This window comes from Equus caballus, chromosome 1, assembly GCF_041296265.1.
Source record: "Equus caballus isolate H_3958 breed thoroughbred chromosome 1, TB-T2T, whole genome shotgun sequence".
NCBI lineage: Eukaryota > Metazoa > Chordata > Mammalia > Perissodactyla > Equidae > Equus > Equus caballus.
The window spans coordinates 102,270,837-102,291,432 of record NC_091684.1 but is presented as its reverse complement, the minus strand read 5'-3'; the positions used below and the strand labels follow the sequence as shown (position 1 = coordinate 102,291,432).

Below are 20,596 nucleotides of genomic sequence, written 5' to 3'. Positions count from 1 at the left end.
ACCGTAGACGGGAAGAACGAGCAGAACGTGCTGGCAAAGCCAGGAGGCAGGAGCGATGCGGGAGTCTTCAGGTCTGGGAGAAACAGAGGCCGAGACTGGGGGGGCCTTGAATGCCACGCTGAGGATCAGACTTCGTCACTGATGGCTTGTGGGAGAAGAGGGGCTGAGGCATTGGGGTCCTGGAGAGAGTTAGGTGGCAGGAGTGGAGGAGCGAGGCTGCAGGTGGGCACGGAGGACAGACGGTCCAGCTGGAGATGCTGAGCCTGGGGAGGCTGTTGTAGGAGAATAGTGAGGTGGGGTGGGGGCCAGTTACGGAGAAGGAAAGGCAGCTTGTGCGTGGCTGGCTGTGCGGGGCGGGGATGGAGTCGGAGGAGGACACCAGCCGATGTGGGGAGCCTGGCATACAGAAGGTGCTCGCTCAGTACTAGTCCCCAGCGTGAATGAATGAATGAATGAATGAAAGGATGCCTGTGTGGCCTTAAGCCTGTGGAATGGGCAGGATTTCCTGTAAATCCAAAGGGGCTGAGCTGGTTGGAGTGGGAAGGGGTGTCAGGTGAGTGACGGTCACAGGTCGCCCTGAGCCCCTAGCGGAGGGCATTACTGTGCATCCCTCAGTGTGTCCTCACCGCATCCCATGGTCCCTGGCCTTGGCCCCTGCCTCTCTGCCCTGAGGCCCCTGGGGAGGGCCGGGTGCAGAGGCTGCCCCAGCCCCAAGAAGGCCCTGCCTTTCAGCCCGGGCGCCGTTCCCAGGGCCAGCAACGCCATAGCCAGCTCTCGTCAGTCGGTGCTCTGGGAGGGTGCCGAGGGGCAGGGAAGAGGCCCCGCGGAGATCTGTGGTCAGACAGGGCCCCCTGAGGTCGTCCGTTCGTCAGGAAGGAGAATGAGAAGCGAGCCCTGTGTTAGGGGAGGAGGTGGTCCAGGAAGATGGGAGGGACGTCCCCCTTTGACAACAGTTGGTGCACGAATGTCTGGACATTCTTGGGTCCTGTTTGTCTTACGAGGAACCAGATAGCGTCAAAGAAATATCACAGTACAACGGGTCAAATCGTCCCTGGTCATTTCTATGCATCTATAAACTGCCTTTCTTCAAACCTGGCTGAAGATGCCCTCCCCAAGGCGTCTGTGCTGAGCCCCATTTCTCTCCACTCGATTCACTCCAGGGCGCCCAGCGCTGCACCCTGTGCCGGGATGGTCCATGTGCCGGGCTGGTCCCAGGAGGCGGGAGGAAGGGCCTGGAACGCAGTGATGTCTCCCCCTCTTCCTGCCTTCCATGAGTTCGTGGTACACTCGGCACAGCTGGAAAACCTCAGGGAAAAAGTGCCTCGGAGCAGAGGCAGCGGTCAGAGGTGGAGCCGCGGAAGGACAAGCAGGGAGCATGTGGACGCTGGCAGCCAGTGCCTAGTAAAGACTTGTTGAGGGCTGGCCCGTGGTGTGGTGGTGAAGTTCACGCACTCCGCTGTGGCTCCTGGGTTCACAGGTTCAGATCTCTACCATTTGTCAGCCACGCTGTGACAGTGATGCAAATATAAAGTGGAGGAAGGTTGGTGCAGATGTTAGCTCAGGGCCAATCTTCCTCAGCAAAAAAACAGAAATTGATATAACAACAAGAAAAAAGACTTGAGTCAAATTGAAGATGAGTGGGCAGGGGCAAAAGAGGTCAACCACTTGTGCTCCGGGCAGAGGACTGGTCCCGTCCAGCAGGCTTCCATTGACGGGCACTTCTTTCTGTTTAAAACAAATGGCCTGGCAGCCCACGGCCTGCTTCCAGAGTCCTTAAGCCCTGCAGGGCCCAAAGGAACAAATTACCCAGAGCACAGAGGAGCGGTCAACAGAGACAGGTGTCCCCCTAAGAAGCTTCTCTTTTCCTGGGATTCATCTGCTTGGAGCCAGAGACACAGGGTGGGTTTAGGGCTGAGAGGAGAGTGCGGGAGGCCCTGTGGGGAGGAAGAGGCAGGGCCACACAGTGTGGACAGAGGGAGCCCTGAGGGGACGGGAGGAAAACAGGGGCTCGCCACGCATGGCCCTCTTGTCCAATGACCTGCTGCACTGGAGGGCGAGTGAGTGGAAGCCGGGAGGGGCCCAGGGAGGCGCATGGCGGGCAGGGCGCCTGCGTCTCTCACGACAAGTGTGTCTTCCTCTCTCCTAGCTCTTCCGTGGTCCACGTGCCTGGAGTGAATGACATCCAGTCCTCCTCTTCAACCGGCCAGAACATGTCCCAGATCTCTCGACAGCTAAACCAGGGTCAGGTGGCATGGACGGGGAGTCGGCCACCCTTTCCCGGACAGGTATGGGCGTCGGTGAGGGCACTGCCCCCCGGTAACAAGAGGGAGCAGAGTACCCTGGATGTGGCTCTGAGGGCTGGTCAGTGCCCTGGGCTGGAGCTGACCTCCCCAATAACAGCTGGGCGCCCAGGAGCCCCGGCCACCCCAAGGGCACTTTGAGGGCTGGGTCCCCAATAGCAGCCTTCTCTCCGTGCTGCCATGGCCTGGCGGAGCTGGGAGGAGAGGCAGGCATGCAGGGCGTCCCCCCCATCAGGAATGAGCCCCTCGCCACTCTGGGAGCTCTGGCTGCCCCACCCAGGAGCGGGTGGGGACACCAAGCTGCTGGGGTCACTGTGAGCATGTTGGGCTGAGGGAGTTCTGGGTAGTCACAGGGCCAAGGACCCCGCGACTGGAAGCCGGAGGACCCAGATCATTGTAGCCTGGGGGTAACTTCAGCCAGACCTGTCCCAAAGGCCCAGGACCCGAGTCCTGCAGTTTCTGGGCCCGCACGTGTTGGCCTGACTCATGCCTTGTGCCCAGCTGCCCAGAGGGCCCCTGGGAGTCATGGTCAGCCCAGAGGAGATGCTGCCCAGCCTGCTGTACCTGTGGGTGGCAGTGACCAGCCTAGGGAGGGGGTGGGACCTGCTGGTGATGCTTCCGGTCTTTGCTTTATCCCCTCTCAGTCCAGCAAGACTCAGTCGTCTCCCTTTGGGATTGGAACGAGCCACACCTACCCGGCAGACCCCTCCTCCTACAGTCCTCTCTCCAGCCCAGCTACCTCCTCGCCCAGCGGGAACGCCTACTCCGGTCTGGCCAACAGGACTCCAGGGTTCGGTAGGTGGGGAATCAGGGAAGGAATTCCTGGGGGAGCCACAGAAATGCTGTCTGACCGTCCTGAGTCGGGGGCTGAACCCCAAGCTCCCAGAATCCTGGGACAAAGTCTGGAGGTTTCCAAGTGCCTCTTCTGGCTCTGAGAAGACCAGTGGTGTTCCTAAGAGACTGGCTGCGTAGACCTTGGCTCTGTGGAATGACTTGATCATTTTCAGGACCCTGGGACTGTCTTCCTGTGCGCTGATGTCAGTTAAATGCTATTCTAACCCTTTACGGCCCTCAGCAAGGACTTTCAGGTCCCTCAAGTCAAAAACCCTCTAGTCTTGTTTCAAAAAACTAGAAGACAGTTGTAGGGATGATCAGTTGTATAAGTGAATTGTGTAAATAATAAACACTGTAAAGTTCTCCCTCTTTTTCATATTAAAAGAGGGAGACCAGCCCCTGTGGGAACATCTCTCCTAGCTTTCTTAACGAAACCTCAGGCCGTAAAGGATTACGTAACCGACCCCTGGGGCAATTCCCAGAAGCCTGGCTTGCTCACTTGGCATGGGTTAAATGAACCCGTCAGCATCTCAAGGGCCAGGGCTCCATCTCACATAAGGAGGGGCTGGTAAGTGGCCCCCGATACTGTAAGAAGCCTGAGCTGGTGCGCGTCTTCTCGCAGTGCTGTCAGCGGGTAATGTCCGTAGTGTGGCTCACGGGCGCTTCTCTGCAGAGTGGACCTTCGTGGGTGAGCCTGAGGCTGAGCCCAAACATCCAAATTTCCATTTGGCACATTAAATACTTCCATTTAAGCTCTCTGCTGAGCCTAGCCCAGAGCCTGGAGCTGTCGGCCGCTCCCGCCCCCTCCTCCACCACCACTAAGAGCAGCACTTCTGCCCCCTCCACTCGCGGGGACCCCAGCATTTCCCAATCCTGCTCTCTCCCTCCCTTCTGGATCGGTCTGTCCCTCCAGCGTTGATCTCGTTCACCTGTAGCAGGTGCACGTGTTCAGCCTTCAGATGTCCTTGCCAGACCATTCAGGGAAACTGAGTTTGGAGCAGAGGCCCCATTTGAGGAAGGGGAAGCCCCGTGGCAGCTGCTTTCGGGCCCAGACAAGAGCTCAACTCAGAAACCAGCCTGAGGTCAGAGGCCTCTGACTTCCCGCAGAGCTGCCCTCTCTGTCTCCACATCCAGCGTCCTCCCTGGGCCTGGACAGACCCCTGCCTCCCCCTGAAGACAGGCCTTTGCAGACTGGAGGTAGTGGGTACCCCGTCCTCCCCAGGGCAGGAGGCCCCATCTCCACCGAGCCTTCCTGAGGCCCCATGCTGAGCCCTGGGAACGAGGGGAGGAGACGGGGTCCTGACCCAGGGAAGATCCCTGGCAGAGCCTGAGGCAGGGGAGACGATGGGACAGAGACATGGCAGCACAGGTCACTGAAGGCAGAGGTCCTTGAGCGTAGCGTGGTCAGGAGAGGCGTCCAGGAGCCGGCACCCAGCCTGGTGAGGCTGGGAGCATCTCGTGTGGCCATGACGAAAAAGGGCACAGGCCACTCTCCTGCCCCAACAGTCTAGGTCCTTGAGCTAAGTGGAGACTTAGCAAGTGCCAGGCTCTGAATATAAGTAGACATGGGACACAGGAGGGACAGAGGCCACCACACAGCTCAATGACCCAGGACAGGGTCACACAAATGGGGCCCCAGGCTCAGCAGCCATTTGTACAGCTGCCTTCGAGCTATCCAACACTTGACAATGATGATGATGATGATGATGATGATGATGACGATGATGATGATGACGATGACAGCAGCTGACTCACTGGGTGCTTACTGTGTGCTTAGCATCTCACACATTTGAGTTCACTTACTGCTCGCGATAGCCCTGAGCTGGAGATACCATGATTATTCCCATTTCACAGATAAACGGATGGAGGCACAGTGAGGCCGGAGAGCTGCCCGCGGCCTCACAGCTGGGAAGCCACAGAGTCACCTGTGGAGCCAGATTGGAACCCGGGTGGTGCCCCTGGGGTCTGTGCTCTCATCCGCGCCTCCATACTTACCGTCTTCTAGTCTATCACTCAGGGCGTCTTAGGATTAAGCGGGAGCTGGACGGCCCCGCAGAGGTTCCGTGGTTTCTAGTAAGGAGAAGGGGCAGGAAGCCTTCAATGAGTGCAAGGAGGAGAGTGTAAGTGGACACAGAGGGGAACTGAGAGGCTTCCCGTGGCCTCTGTCTTGTTCATGGAGCTCGACGCAGAAGTATAGTAGAACAGGATGCTGGTGGCATGCCTTTGGGAGCCAGACGGTGGAGGCAGGAGCAGGCGAGGAAGTGGGGACAGAAAGCGGAGGAGGAGCGAGCGGGAATGGAGGCTCGGGCCAGGATGGGAGGACGACCTCGAGGGCATGGTGTCAGCATCGTCTGTGATGAGGAGCCCCCAGGATGGCCACCGCACAGGCAGACGGGGCACGTTTCACATCACGGTGGAGAACAGCTGCGTGGAGGGCCAGAGAGTAGGGTGGGCCATGGGATCTGTGGATAAAACAAGCATCTTCAGCTCCAGAGGGCTTCAAGGAGGTGGCGTCCTGGTGGAGGGAGGGGCGGGTGTTGGTGAAGGTGGGAGGGAAGAGGGTGGCGGTTAGGAAGAGGACCTGAGGGGCAGTTTATTGACAACGGTGGGTGTTCCGGAGTGGAGCGCAGTGGGAAGGGGTGCAGGGGAGAGGGCACAGGAGAACGGGTGAGTGGAGAAGGGGCCGAGCAGGCTCCATTAACCGTCAGTCTCATTAACTGTTAAATAAACATCAAACCATTAAAACACCTGGCAGCATTTACATTTGCAGGGGACACACACCCTGGCCCCGAGTGTGCAGATCCGAGTGTGCAGATCCGAGTGGCTTCCCAGGGGCTCTCAGAGGGTGTGGGCGACACAGCTGGGCCTGGGGCCTGTTGGTGGGGCCTGAGGGCTACACGCATGGCAGCACCCCCAGGACAACCCCTCAGCTAGTTGTCCTTGGCTTCACCCCTCAACCCAGAGAGGTTGCAAAGTCGATCCTGCCACCTCCTTCTCGCTGGCTGGAGTGGGGTGGGGTGGTTTGGGAATGCCTGCCAAGCAGACTTGCTGACCATCACCCACTGACGGCCAAGCGGCTGCCGTCAAGGGGAGGGAAGCGTGACAGGCCACTTTGGAACAGCGCTTCTCCCTCAGCGGGACTCCTCAGGGCAGCGTCATGCGCTGAGTTCACACGCGGAGTGAGACAGCGGCCCTTCCTGGTCCCAGCCCTCCTGGGAGCCCGTGTTGATCTGTTCCAGGGGCCTCCAGGGGTCAGTCCAAGGCGTTTCTCCCACGTCAGGTCTGTTGAGTTATCTCGAAATATGCTACCATCGCATTTGTGTTTCCAGTCTTAGTTTCAGTTTCCATCACAGTAAAACCTAGTCGCTTGAAATGCAGCATCCAGACGCACAACTGGAAACCCACCCGGTGCGTTCCTGGAAGCAGGGACACGTCTAAGCGGTCGTTCCCGTAACGAGCTGGGCGGGAAAGGTGTGTCAGTCGGGGTCCGGGCAGGATGCAGAAACCACAGCAGCAGTCTGAACAGGGAACATTCAATACAAAGATTTTGTAACTGATGAAAGGTGGTAAAAGAGGACCCTGAGGAAGACAGGAATAACAAAGTGGGCATCGGCTTCCAGCTCGAAGGCTGAGGGAAGTGGACGAGGAAGGAGCTAAGGACCTGGAGGAAAAGGCCCCCCCACAAAGCCTGAGGTCAGTTGTCGGAGGAGTGTTTGCCGCAGACGCAGGACCTGCGGTGGTGGACAATCTGGCCCGAGGCTGTGGGCTGCCGGCGGTCAGTGGAAGCAGCTGCCAGCTAGAGGGCGCAGGTGGACCAGGAACCGTCCCAGGAACCACGGGACAGGCCATGGAGAGTTTGAGGGAGACTGCTGGCCGGGCCCCTGCCCGCAGCTGGTGGACACGCTGTGGAGGGAGAACCCTGACCCGGAGGAGAACCACGTCCTCCGCGGCCTGTCTTGTGTCCCCAGCACCCTCTGTGGACGAAGCTGACCTCGCACCAGCCAGGAGAGGAGGAACATTCACAGGTCCAGCTCCCGTGTCCCAAAGCGGGGCAGAGAAGGGTGGCCTGGGAGCTGCGAGGCGATAAGTTGATAACTGGCTGAGATTTATACGACCTCAATCCCAAAATTGGTCAGTTTCTGTTTCAGTGACCACCAGCCTCTGCTTGCCGATACCACCATGCTTCTTGGAGAAATGCACACAAGGGTGCTGGGTGACGGGGCCTCCATGCTGCTATGGCAGGCCAGGCCCCCGTGCCCGGGCTCGCTCTGAGCATGGTCCCTGCCCCCGCAGTGCTGGGTCTGCATTAACTGCTGTCTCCTCGGCGTGCTCCTGGATAAAATGACTCGGCCGGCACACTCACAGCGCCCGTGGCTTCTTGGTCACCGTGTGCTCCTCTGTTTAGGAAGACGCGCCCAGAGTGTTTCATTCGCACCTGTTGCGAGTCACAGCCAGGCAACGCAGATCAGATCAGCTCACTGCAGACGACACTGACCGCTCTGAGGACGAGCATCTTTCACAAAGCTCAAGACACACTTCCCGCACATCGTTTCCCTTCCTTGACAGGCCATGTCCATCGTGGCCTGCCCTGCCCGGCCCAGCAGGTAACAGTGTTTCAGCCACCTGAGAAGTTTCCAGACACCATGCTCCTCAGCTCCCAGCTCCTGCCCCAAACTCAGCCCGTGCCTTCCTACTAGCGAATTTTAGGGCATTATAGCCCTTCCCATGCCTACTAGTTAGTGATGGAAAGACGAGGTCTTAGCCAGAAATGATGGGAAATGAGGGGTCCTTGTGGTGTGTGTTCTTGGGCGAGAAGTGCATGGTGTCCTCTGCCTCGAAGGCGTTTCTGAGAATCAGCCGCCCCGTCAGCTCTTGGCCGACTTGACCAGCCGTGTTTCTCAGCCTTGCCGCTGCCAACATTTTGGGCCAGATAATTCTTTGTTGTGGGGCCATCCTGTTTTTGTGGGCATTTAGTGGGCTCCCTGACCCGCCCCCCTCCCACTGGCAATCCTCCCTTTGTGACCTTGAGAATTGTCTCCAGACACAGCCAAGTGTCGCCTGGGGGCACAGACACCTCTGGCTGAGAACCACTGAGCCAAACCGGACCACACAGGACCTCTGAGCAGGACTTCCAATGAGCCTTGAAGCTCAGGGAAATTTCTGAGTCTGATGACTCTCATGAGGAAAAATGTCATTTAGCAAGAGTGAAATTACAGCATTGAGCGCCAAGAAAAAAAATTTGTTTGAAAAGAAGATGTCGTTCCCTTGCCTCTACAACCCAGGAATCCACAAGCTCCTCGAGACAAAAGCCCGCCCACGCCACTGGCCCAGGTGGTGGCAGCCCAGAGCACATTCTGTTTGGGCCCCTGGGCTGGCAGGTGGCCGGTGCATCCAGCCAGGGCTGTTGCAGCCTTGACTTTGCTCAGGAAGCCAACGAACAGAGGAAGCACAGCGTGGCTGGAGCCCAGCTCACAGTTTGTAGCCGTACACATGGCTGTGGGAACAGTAAGGATGTTGGTGACCACTGGGGCTTTTTCCACAAAGAAGCTCATGGGTGCATCTTGGGGGCAGCCCGTGTGTGTCCCCTGTCCACCATCCGTCTGCAGCGCAGGACAGTCGGGCCAAGGGTTAGGCTTAGGCCCCATGACACTCTGTCATCCTGGAGAGGTTCTGTCGTAGTTACTGCGCGTTATTTAGAGAGGTCACCAATGGATTTAGTAGCAGAGCTAAAAGGAGAGCCTTCCCCTTTCACTCTCTGTCACACGGCTGTGAACTCACTCTGTGGATGGTGGCTTTGCCTGTGACCCCTCTAGGAAGACTCGGGCTGAGTTGGGTCCTGCTCCGTGTCCTCCTGAGCCACCTGTGCTCCCTTATGAGCACTCTTAGCGCTTCTAATTATCCAGTTACTCACCTGTCTTTCTCAATGAACTGGGCCCGTCTTGATCGCCACTGTGTCCCCCACGCACTGCTCAGTGTCAGGTACATAGTAGGGATCAACATAAACCTCGTATTTACGAAATGAATGCCCATGAGCTTCAGTGTCAGAAAGAGCTAGGTTCAGACGTGGCTCGCTTACAGGCTAAAGGAGTTGGGCAAATTTCTTGACATCTTCAAGCCCCAGTTTTCTTATCTGAAAAATGTGGAAAATGGATCCATCTCTTCGAGTCAGAGGGAAGAGGAAATGAGATAATGTACAGAAAGTACCCAGCGCGATGCCTAGCACGTAATCAGCACTCCAGAAATGCTAAGTCCTTCCCCTCCTTCCTTAAGTAGCTTGTGCCATTTCTAAGGCAATCCAGTAATTGATTTTTTCCTAATGCAAACATTTAAGAGGAGCACTTCCCTTCCTAGAAGTTTAGGAGTTTTTATCCTGCTGTCGTGTGTCTGTAATTAATAGAATCACACAGACACAAATAGAGAGCTGATCTTCCTCTGGTCCTCAGCCCCGTCCGCCCCACCCTGTCTCTGGCTGTCACTGAGGAGGACTGAGGAGAGAATGTGCGTTTGTTTCATCACAAGTCGACTATCCCAGGAGGCCTCGGATGGGAATAGAAATTAAAGCTTATGGACCATTCATGCTTCATCCTTCTTACCCCCCTCTTTCCCTTCCTCCGTTCCTTCCTTTATTCTTCCCTTCAGCAAATACTTCTGGAAGCCTCCTTCATCCCAAGCACTGTGCTCAGTAGAGCCTGGGGTAGACGCAGATATGGTCCCTGGCCGTCAGTTGCTCAGGACCTGGGGGGCAAGTCTGTAGAGCATGATGGGCACTGTCGTAGGAGATGACGCAGGTGCCACAGGCCAGCAGAGAAGAAACAGGAACAGAGAGACGGTCGTGCAAGGCCACACGCGAGAGGGCTTTGAACATGAGTAGGATCCTCCGGGCGCAGAGACGGTGAAGGACAGACGTTGCAGAAGGAACACACATGCAATAGCACAGAGCTGTGACGGCCGCTGGTGTTTGGGGAAAGCCCAGCTGTCATTGTGTGGCCAGGGTACGAGCAGCCGGGGTTACAGAGGAAAAAGGTGGGAGACGAGGTCTGAAAAGGAGAAACCGGGTTGCAGGGTCTCTTGTGTGCCAGCCCCGAGGAGCGTGGACGCTCCTCCACAGACGGCGCTGGGCTGCGGTAGGTTTTGAGAAGTGGATGCTGTTTCAGGAAGAGACACCATTAGGCTGTGGATTTATTTGGGAGAGATTGGCTGCAGGGTGGACTCAGAGCACTGGTGGTGGCAGTGGGCACGGAGGGCAGGAGACGGGGGGTGAGAGACGATGTTTGGGGGGTGGGGTCTCAGCAGCATCCAGAGATGCACTGGACTTGAGGAGCGAGTTTGAGGAAAGAGTTGGCACTCGCGGGTTTCCTCTCTGACCAGACGCCAAGGTGAGGGGCTAGTTCAGGTGTGAGGAGCCCAGGGGCCTTCAGACACTTAAAGGCAGCTCCGAGGCACAGAGACGGGGCCCTGGAGCTTGGGAGAGAAACCAGGACTGTGTAAAGACCACCCGAGGCGGAGTCGGTCATCCCCTGCTCTCCCCACGCACGCCCCTGGCACAAGCAGCGCCAGTCCACGTGTCCCGCACCTCCTTCTCTGTAGCATCTCAGATCTGTCTGCCCTCCGCCTCTCACTCGGTTCCGTGGTGCAGGCGGCTGTCCTCTCCTGCAAGAATGACCACAGCAGCTCCTCCTGCTCGGGCCCCTTCCCTCCCCTCCTGTCTGCTCACCCGCTGGGGAGGGGCCTTTCTAAACATGCAGGTCAGGTCCGTGTGTGCCTTGCCTCTGCTTAGAGACCTTTGGCGGTTCTCTGTTGTCTCGACACCTGCCCCTTCGTGTGGGACCTGAGCCCTGGTTCGCCCTCCAGCCCTGTCATGCTCCAGTCTCATCCATCGGGAGCCACCTGCCGGTCCCTGGGTGGACACGCCCTCTTCACTGCCAAGCCTTTGCGCAGACTGATCCTTATGTCTGGAATGCTCTTCAACCCCACCTCCCAGCCCTGCACCTGGTTAACTACTAACCTGGTTAACTACTAACTAGTCTCCCTCTGGTCTCAGCTGAAGTCTCTGGGACGCGTTTTTGCCTCGCCATGACAAGGTCATGTGTCCCTCTGGAGCATCTTCTAGCTCTGCGTCCCCCTGTGACAGCTCGCAGCTCTATGGAGCTGCTCCCTAACCCCTCTCCCACCCGCGCTGGGAGCCGCCGAGGTGGGAACTGTCTTGTTTCCCAGCACATGCACAACACAAGCTCAGAGCCCGGGCAGCGCAGGAGCTCCGGGAGTCGGTGACTCAGCCAGTTCATGGCGATGGACCAGGCTGCCCTATCCTGTCTGCTGATGAAAGGGAAGACCTAGCTCAGAGCCCTGCTTTCAGCACGTGCTAAGGGCCAGAGACGTGCAGAGAACCAGGGGGCACCGGAGAACGGGCCGTGCGGGAGGTCGTGGAGCCAAATCAGATGCGGTCCTAGAAGTCAACAGAACAGTTCCAGAGAGATGGCGGTCAGGAGCGTCAGTGCCCGGGAGGGACTGAGTGGGGTCTTTGCGGCCCGCAGGGTTGGGCTTGCACACACAGACTTGGCTGTAGGGTGATGGCAAGGGGTGAGGAGGGAGGGAAAGTAGGAAGACACCGTGTGTGTGGATGGCGTTGGAAGCTGGAGGCTGGAGGGAAGGAGAAGGGGACGTGGCTGGAGGGGAGTCTTATGTGTCAGGCGGGAGGGGAGCCCTTAGGTGTCAGGCAGTGTGTGAGGGGCATGTGTGTGAGAGAGAGGGAGTCTCCCAGAACACTCTCTAGCCTTAGCTCAGATTAACCCAGTGCCCACCGATTGGGCAGGAGTCAGGGGGTCACCTGTGGTCAGCATGGCTGTTGCAAAGAGCAAGGTGGAGCCTGTCCCGCCATCCAGAGCTCGACAGAGAGCCCGTCGCCTCCAGCATGTTGTTGAATGCTTTGGAAGAAGAAGAAAATGTCCTGGGGGCTTTTGCTGAGCCTCGGTATAAACAAATCCTCTTGGGGTGAGTTTTTAAAATGTTGTAGACAAAATTCTGCTGCTTCCTCCTATTTCTTTTTTCCATTGAGTCCTCTCTGTAAAGTGTGGACAGAAGCAAGGTTGCTCTCATTTACGAATGAATTTTCTGAACCCACAAAGGGACCCATCTCCTTGTCTGAGCAGCTTCCAGATGCCTTTCCTCCCAAACCGACTGGTGTTGAGGGATCCTCGGCTAATGACGCGGGCAGGAAGGGCTCTTGGCCTTTGTGGAAGGACGTTGTGGAATGCCATTTGTGGCTTCAGCCAAATTACTGGAAAGGCAGTGAGGGTGGCCATGGCCAGTGCAGTGGAGGGGAGACCCATCGTCCAGTGGGGCCAGTAAAGGGCAGCTGGGGACCTTCTCATGCCCGCATCCATGCTGCCAAGGACAGGGCGTTCCCAAGCCTACCGACATGCCCCATTAGCGGTCACGAGGGGCAATGGGGGCTCCGAGGCTTAAAGCCCCCAGTCACCTGTCAGATGTGCTCCCAGGAGAGCCACCCTGCCCGCCCAGGCCCCTCGCCACTCTGCAGGAAGCTCCCATTTCTCTCTCACCCACTTGGCTCTCAGGGGCAAAACTGGCTTATCATCCACCGGTCAGTGTGGGAATCGGGTCGGCGAACACATGGGGCCAGTTCTGGGTGGAGGCGCCCCCAGACACATGGTCCCCCTGGGCCGCCATGGCTCTCGGGCCTCGTGGAGCCTCGGGATGGCTCCTGAAGGCCGTGTCCTGTCCGTCGGGTCTTCCAGCTGAGAGTGGACAGAGTAGCGGGCAGTTCCAGGGGCGGCCGTCGGAAGTCTGGTCGCAGTGGCAGAGCCAGCACCACGGGCAGCAGAGCGGCGAGCAGCACTCGCACCAGCAGCCTGGTCAGACCGAAGTGTTCCAGGTAAATCGAGCGAGCACCGCCTTCCCGAGGTACCGCTGCCTCTCCTCTGCTTCTTCACCTCGGTCTCTGTGCGGCTCTGGCCCACCCGCGAGCGGAGCCCTAGCCGAGCAGGTCGGGGTGACGGCTCCTCCACTCCGGTTCCACAGGATGGGGCTGCTGGCTGCTGGGTGGGGAGGCCAGGTGCCTTGCAGCCCCAAGGTTGGGGGGTGTCCCAGGCCCACCCCCAGGCCCACGCCCACAGCCACGCAGAGCAGGACTCGCCCCCTTGGGGGGTTTCTTGGCTCCACTTTCAACCAGACAAGCTCCCGCTGGAGGAATGCCCCAGATGGGGCACGAGCCTGTCCCTCGGCAGGTGCTCGGCCCACCCCGCCAGGCCTGCATGAGAGAGAAGCAGCTTCTGTCCCGCCCGGAGCCCCAGGCCTGCCCTGCAGAGCAAGGAAGGGGCAGGAAGCACAAGTGGGTGGCTTCTGAGACTCCTAGCATCGTAGCCCTCCTCTCAAGGGGCGGCTCTCCGGGACCCCCAGCCTCACCCCAGCCTCCTTTCCCGCCACGTCAAGCAGCATTGTCACAGACGAAGGTCTAGAACCCAGACGTCACTCCAGGTCTCCAAGGGGCCATATCCTCCCAAAGGCACAAAGAAGTGCCTCACCCAGGCCCTGGCCTGACCTCCCCTTCCTCCTCCTGTGAGGCTCGCCCTGGCCCATCCGTGGGCCTCACGGCAGCCGCATTTGACAGAATTCCCCAACCTGGCTCTTAATGGTCACGATGCTACAAAGAATTCTCGGTCAAATAAGTTTGTGAAACGCTGGTGAAACAAAGTTATTCAGTTTCTTGACTGAGGGACTTTTTCAGAGCCTTTATGATACTAACGCAGACTGAGAATTTTTAAGGGGGAGACAAAGTATGCCTTATTTCCCAAACTTATTTGTCCACAGAATCCTTTTCTCCCAGAGTGTCTCCTGGGCCGTGAATTCGACAGGACACACTTTGGGAGGTCTGCCACGAGGATTGAAACATAAGCCACTCCCATTTGCTAGATCAGGACTCTGAGGGCAGAAAGCTTGAAGGACTTGTGAGAAGCGAGTTCTAGCCCGGCAGGAGTTTGGCCCCGCCCTGATAGAGCGACGCAGACATGCCCCGCAGGTGTCCTCCTCTTCTCCGTCCTCCCTCCGCCCCTCCCCGCCCTGCGTTTCCCATACTTTTGGATCATCACTGTGTGCACTGCTCGCTGCCAGGCTGAGTTCTCCCCACCAGCGGGGCTCTCGTCGGCCCCGGGTCCTAGCTCGGCTTCACACAGACAAGGGCTGCCTCCTGAGGTCGTGCTGACCTGCTGGAGACGGCTTGAGGGAGGAGCAGCTCCCCGGGTCTCAGACATTTGAGGACCCTGAGCGGGTTCCTCTGAGGGGCCCCCCATATTTCTGGGCTGCCCAGTAGAGGGATGACTGCGAGGTGGCGGGGCAGGCTGAGCTCCTGGGGTGCCCGGTGCCGGGAGAGTGGGCTGCCTCCCCCACGGCTTTCTTTCCTTCCCCTGCAGGACATGCTGCCCATGCCAGGAGACCCCACCCAGGGCACCGGGAACTACAACATCGAAGACTTTGCCGACCTGGGCATGTTCCCGCCCTTCTCCGAGTAGCTGCAGGCACAGCCAGGCCCCCGCCGGGCAGCGCCACCCGCGCGGTGACATCGCCAACCACGGGCGCCGGGTCCCCCTCCCCCCGCCCGCCCGGCGCCAGGACCCCCCAGCAGAAGGCGCCTCGGCCCCCATGTCCCCCTTGGTGCAGCGTCACTCAGCTCCCGCCCACGGCCAAGGCTGCCTGGCCCCTGACCAGGAGCCCCAGTAGACGTTGGGGGTCGGCCGTGTTTATTGTATTTTCTCTGCGTGCTTGGGAGCTGAGCCTGCTGGGTCCTTGAAGTCTGGTTGTGAATAATCTCGTGATGGACGATTTCACTGTAAAAAGTCTGCTTACAGCCCAGAGTGCCGATCAGCACCAGGCCACCCAGGAGGCTGGAGTGAGTCCCTTCTGCCTCTACCGTCTGCAGATGGGCGGGGTCAGGGGGTCAGGAGAGGCGGCAAGGTGCACAGCCCCTGTCCCCTGAGCTGGGGACCAGGAGCATGGGGATGCGGAGGTGGACGCTGCCCCCAGCCTCCAGCTTGGCCAGGTCCGGCTGTGCGCCCCCAATGCCGTGGCCTGTGTGTGCTCTGTGCCGTGTGACTGCATCCCCGTCCTGATGGAGGTGTCATGCCCACGTCTGTCATGTGCAGCCTGAGTGAGTGTCTAGGATCTGGGGTGCTAAGGAACGAGGCCCCAGATGTGCAGCCCCCGCCCTAAGCTCGCAGCTCCCTGCCTGGGGGGAGCTTGGCCCCCGTCTGGACGCCCTGCTGACAGGTCGGAGGGAGCAGTGGGCACACCCCAGTGTCCCCAAGAGTCATGGCTGGGAACCTGCTCACTTTAATGGGTCAGTTCTGTGATCCAGGCCCCTCGGTGTGGATTGAGGTGTCCTCCTCTGAGAGAAACCAGCCCCCCTCCTACGGGAGACCCCAGGAGACCACTCGCCCCTCTCTCACTGGGTCTGAGGAACAGCTCTTCCTGGTTGTTGCCCATCCTTGCTCCATCGTCCCCACCCAGTGCCTGAGGGAGGCCACCCTGAGGTCACAGAGCCCTTCTGTAGAGGGGGGTGGGCAGGACGCCCAGCCTCCTGACTTCTGTGCCCTGCAGACTCGCTCCCTAGGACCAGCCTGGGGGGGGTGCACCTGCTTAGTGGCCCAGGGGATGGTGTGGGCGTGAATCCACCGCAGAGCCGGGACGTGAAACCTGTCCCTAAGGCCAGTCGGGCCTGCCTTCTTCAGCTGACCAGGAGCAAGGGCGACCCAGGAGGGGCAGAGTGCAGGCGTGTGGGCAGAAGACATGGTTCCAGGTCTGGTTCTGGTTCTGATTCTGTCACGCACTCACCAGGGCCTTGAATTCCTCAGGCAGTCTCAAGACAGGAGTAAGAGCTGACTTCTAGAAACTTCCGCCCAGCTGACCTGTGAGTCCGTGGCCCCTGGCTCGAGGTGTTTCCCTCCGATTTGAGGAGATTAGTTCAAGAATCCGTCCCCTGTCGTTCCTTAGCTTTGCCCCTCCACTCGCCCACTAAGCAGGGCTCACTCAGCCTCTCTGTTCCCTCTTTTCCTGACAGTCCCACCAGCTCGTGACTCCCATGGGGAGATGAGCTACGCGGGGCTCCTCGGGGCAGGAGGAGCCCACCCCCAGGAAGGCCCTGTGTTCCTCCCAGAGCCCCTTCTGGCAGGCATCCTCAGCCCCTGTCTCAGAGCCCCCATGGATCCCTCCCCTTGGGCCTGGGCAGTGGAGCTGGTCCCGGACTGCCCAGTGCAGAGCGAGCCGCACAGGTAGGACGTAGCCAGGGCACGTTGCTCTGACCCTCTAGAAGCTCTGCACCAACGCCAGCCCTGTCTGTCTGACTCCTTGTGCCCAGTCGTGTGCAGGATGCTCCCCCTGTAAAAATCCAGCGTTGTTGGGCAGCATACCGATGCCGTTCCTAGACTGTAAACTAACCCTGGTGTCCGTTTGCAGGGCGACTTCAATCCTTTTGTGGACAGTGGAGGTTGGGTCTTGGGTTTACATACACGTGCCATCCTTTTTCCCTCAGGAGCCTTTGTGCTTCCAGGGAAAAGGCTGGTGGTGGAGACCCCCACAGCCCACAGTTCAGACCCAGAAGGGGCTCCCCGGCCGGCCCTGCCCCTGGGGCCACCTCTGCCTCTGCAGCCTCGAGCTTGCCCCAGGCAGTGGACATAATTATTTCCAAGAATAGGGCAAAAACAGCTTTCGGATCAAAGAATGGTTTCTCGGGTAAGTGAAAACAGGCTTTCCGTGGCCTTTAGCCTGTGAGTGTGGAAGTTCTGGGGGTTTTATGTTCGTTTTCTCCTTTTGTTTTTTGGAAAGAACTTGGTGATTTTCTTAGGTACGTGCGCTAGGTAGACATGCTGGCTGTGGGCCTCCCACATATCGGGTCTGTGCTGGGCCAGGAGGACGCGCAGAGGAACAGAAGAGCCTTGCTCCCAACGACCTTTCAGTTACTTCCCTCACGTAAACAAAGGTTGGGGTGAGGACAGCTCAGTTCTTAGCCCTGGAAGACGAGGATTTTTGGGGGGCTGGAAGCGCACATCACCTCCTGGGGCGCATCATCACTAGACAGGCCGGGCCTCGTCCCTTCCAGCGTTGGCCCAGGAGCACCAGCAGGGACTCTGATTCGAATCTGACGGGCTCACTAGCGTTCCCTCTTTTCTGTCCCCCTCTCAGAACCCGTCACGTGGCCAATAAGAAAACAGGCTGGGAGGATCCCACACCGAAGGGATTCTCTTCCCAAAGAATTTTGAGACCACCTGGAGTAAGAATGAAAGCCCTAGAGGATCTATTTATCCCAGGTTGGAAGAGGACCCCCCCATGCCAGTCCCGCCCAGCCAGCAGGCCGGAGAGCCCTGGGCCCTGTTGCAGCCTGTCCTTCAGCCCGTGCCCCAGCCTGGACTCCTCTCCTACTAGAGGTGGAGTGGGAGCTGGATTGGGAAGGGGAGAGGCCCGTAGGAGTGGGTTTGGCTCTGGGCTCACATACTCATCCCGCCTCATCGCATCCGCTAGAGTTTAGCTGGCTCTCCTCAAACTGAGCAAGCAGAGGGCTTCCCACGCTGTGGCTGCCTGAGCCACTGGCGAGGACAGAAACACAGCCACGTTGAGGCTCAGCTAGGACTTGGTTAGTGACCATGATAGTGGCGAAGAAGGTTCTAGAACATTCACCCTATATGGTGCTTCCCACTAGTCTTGCGTTTAGCTTTGGGTGGGGAGTGACAGAGCCATCCAAACAGCCACATTCTTCTCCGCTTTCCAACACATCAAATTCAACCCTTTTGCTGTGTCGTGGATACCTGTTGCAAATAATGGGAGGATTCTAATAGTTGATGGCACTTCCGTCGGGGAGCTTAAACCTTCCATGCTGATCAAGGGGCCGTGTGTTCCCCAGACGGGCCACACTTGACAGTGTCAGCGTTCCTTCTGGTCTTAGCGCGGAGATGAGGCAGGCCCGGGGAAGTGACTGATGGTCCCGTTCCCCCACGTTGGCACCCAGGGCTGCAGATGAGCTCTGCTGGGCCGTGAGCACTCACCCACCTGCTCCTTGACAGATATGACCCATCACACAAGCGGAACCAAGCAGATGACCTGACAGCGCTAGCCAGTAACAAGTCAGCATAGACATGTTGTTTGTTTTACCAGAAAATATGGGCCAGTTGTTAGGTCACTGTGGCCTGACTTGCTAGGGTCCACCCCCCTGCCTTCCCCACCAGATCCTCGTCTTGTGTGCTCAGGGGCCACCTCGTGTCCGCACTTTCCCAATGGCCTGGGGTCTGGGAAACATGAAGGGGCCCCCGCCAGGGAGCAGGCTAGTTCTCATAGGTGGGTGCACCTGGGTCTCAGGCCAAAGCTGGTTTCGTGGTCGAGCACTGGCCACAGCCTGCGGGGCACTGGCCATGGACGTGCAGACGAAGGTCTTGTGGGCTATGTTGGGCCAGGGCGGCTTGCTTCCTGCCACCATCTCGTTCTCCTTCAGAAACGAGAGATTTCACAGAGCGGCTTCCGGGGACCGTTGGAGTGCTTCATCCTTTCTCTCCTAACTTTTCTCCTCATGGATGTGCACTGTGCTGTGGGTAAATCACCATTTGTGTTTGAATGTCGTTGATGACTAACGGTGATTAAGTCGGTTGTGTACATGTGTAACTAATGTAACTGCCTTTTAAAATTTCATGACAATAAAGCTGACTTTGCTCTGAACGATGACTAGCCGGGCAGACGCTGTCATTGAACAATTCATGGAACCAGCCCTTGGGGTGTGGGCTGTATCTCGCGTGCCTCCTTCCCAAGGACTGTTTTGTGTCACAGCCAGGAAAGTGTGACAAATGACCCTGTCGGGGGGTCTAGTACGTAAGATGAAAAAGGAAACTAGTAATTCTTGAGCTGGTGTGTTAGGCAAGGCTCTCTGGAAGGCTGTTTGCGAATGCTATTTTTGTTAATCATTTCAAACCTATGCTATGTGTTTATTATTCCTGATTTATAGATTAAGAAACTGCGAGTCAGAGAAGTTAAGTGACTTTTCTAAGAACACACAGGAAGGAAATGGCAGAAGCAGGATTTGATCTCAGGTCTCATTCCAAAACCCTGTATACGTTGTCCTCTTCAAACGCGGTTATTATTTTCTTTTTTAACTTCTCTCAAAATTAAGTTAGCATTTTAGTATGCTCAAACCTCTGGTAAATGCTTACAAATTCTAATCTTTCTCTGTTGGAAGAAGACCATTTAGAATCTAGCAAAATGGCAGAGTAAAATCATTTGAAAGCTCTTTTCCATCAAACACCTAGGACTGCTATTTTTTTGACAGCTTTATTGAGCTATTATTGACATAAAATAAACTGCACATATTTAAAGTGTACGCAGGAGAAAAATTATGACCTTGAGTTAAGCATAGATTTCTTAGACGCCACACCAAAAGCATAATCTATAAAAGAATAAAATGATAAATTGGATTTTAAAAATTCAAACCTTTCTTTTTCAAAAGACACTGTTAAGAGGATGGAGGGGCCGGCCCGGTGGCGCAGTGGTTAAGTGCACATGTTCCGCTTCAGCAGCCCGGGGTTTGCTGGTTTGGATCCCAGGTGTGGACATGGCACAGCTTGGCAAGCCACGCTGTGGCAGGCGTCCCACATATAAAGTGGAGGAAGATGGGCATGGATGTTAGCTCAAGGCCAGTCTTCCTCAGCAAAAAGAGGAGGATTGGTGGCAGATGTTAGCTCAAGGCTAATCTTCCTCCAAAAAAAAAGAGGATGGAAAGATAAGCCACTGACTGGGAGAAAACATTTGCAAATCATGTATCTGACAAAGGACTTGTATCCAAAATACATAAAGAACTCTTACAACTTAATAAACAGCTCAGCACAAGACAGACAGAAAATGTGAACAAACGCTTCGCCAAAGAAGATACGCAGTGGCAAATAAGCACATGGGAAAATGGTTAGCATCATTAGTCATCAGGGAAGTGCAAGCTAAAACTGTAATGAGACACCATTCTAACTCCACTAGCCATTAGAATGGTTAAAGTTTAAAAGCTGACAATAGCAAGTGTTGTCCAGCATATGGAGCAACTAGAACCCCACACGTCAAATGGTACAGCTGCTTTGCGTAACAGTTGGGCAGTTTCTTGTCAAGTTAAGCATACACTCACCTTATGACCTAGCCTTTCCACACCCAGGAGAAATGAAAAGATATTTCCACACAAAGACTTGAATAGGAGTATTAACTGAAGCTTTATATGTAATAGCCAAGAACCAGAAATAACCTAGATGTCCATCAGCAGGGGAATGGATAAACAACTTGTGATATATCCGTACAATGGAGTATTATTCAGCAAAGAAACAGAACAAAGTACTGATACAAGAAACCACATAGACAGATCTCAGAAACATCGTGCAGAGCAAAAGAAACCAGGCACAATCGTACTGTGTGATTCCATTTCTATGAAACTCTGGAAA

The 20,596-nt window shown here is 56.9% G+C and overlaps 1 protein-coding gene across 26 annotated transcripts in view; it reads left to right on the top strand.

Moving 5' to 3' along the window:
• Window positions 1-18,845, top strand: part of ARNT2 (aryl hydrocarbon receptor nuclear translocator 2) — a 173,040-nt gene extending 154,195 nt beyond the window's left edge. For 15 of the 26 annotated variants that reach the window (XM_070266198.1, XM_070266205.1, XM_023649336.2 and 12 more), the window contains 4 exons: window positions 2,147-2,285; window positions 2,945-3,095; window positions 12,890-13,026; window positions 14,561-18,845. In XM_070266198.1, coding sequence (XP_070122299.1) covers window positions 2,147-2,285; window positions 2,945-3,095; window positions 12,890-13,026; window positions 14,561-14,659 — 526 coding nt within the window. In that variant the 3' untranslated portion in view covers window positions 14,660-18,845. The remainder of the gene's footprint in view (window positions 1-2,146; window positions 2,286-2,944; window positions 3,096-12,889; window positions 13,027-14,560) is intronic. The other 11 variants (XR_011438359.1, XR_011438358.1, XR_011438379.1 and 8 more) reach the window with 1 other exon arrangement.
• The last annotated feature ends 1,751 nt before the right edge of the window (window positions 18,846-20,596 follow it).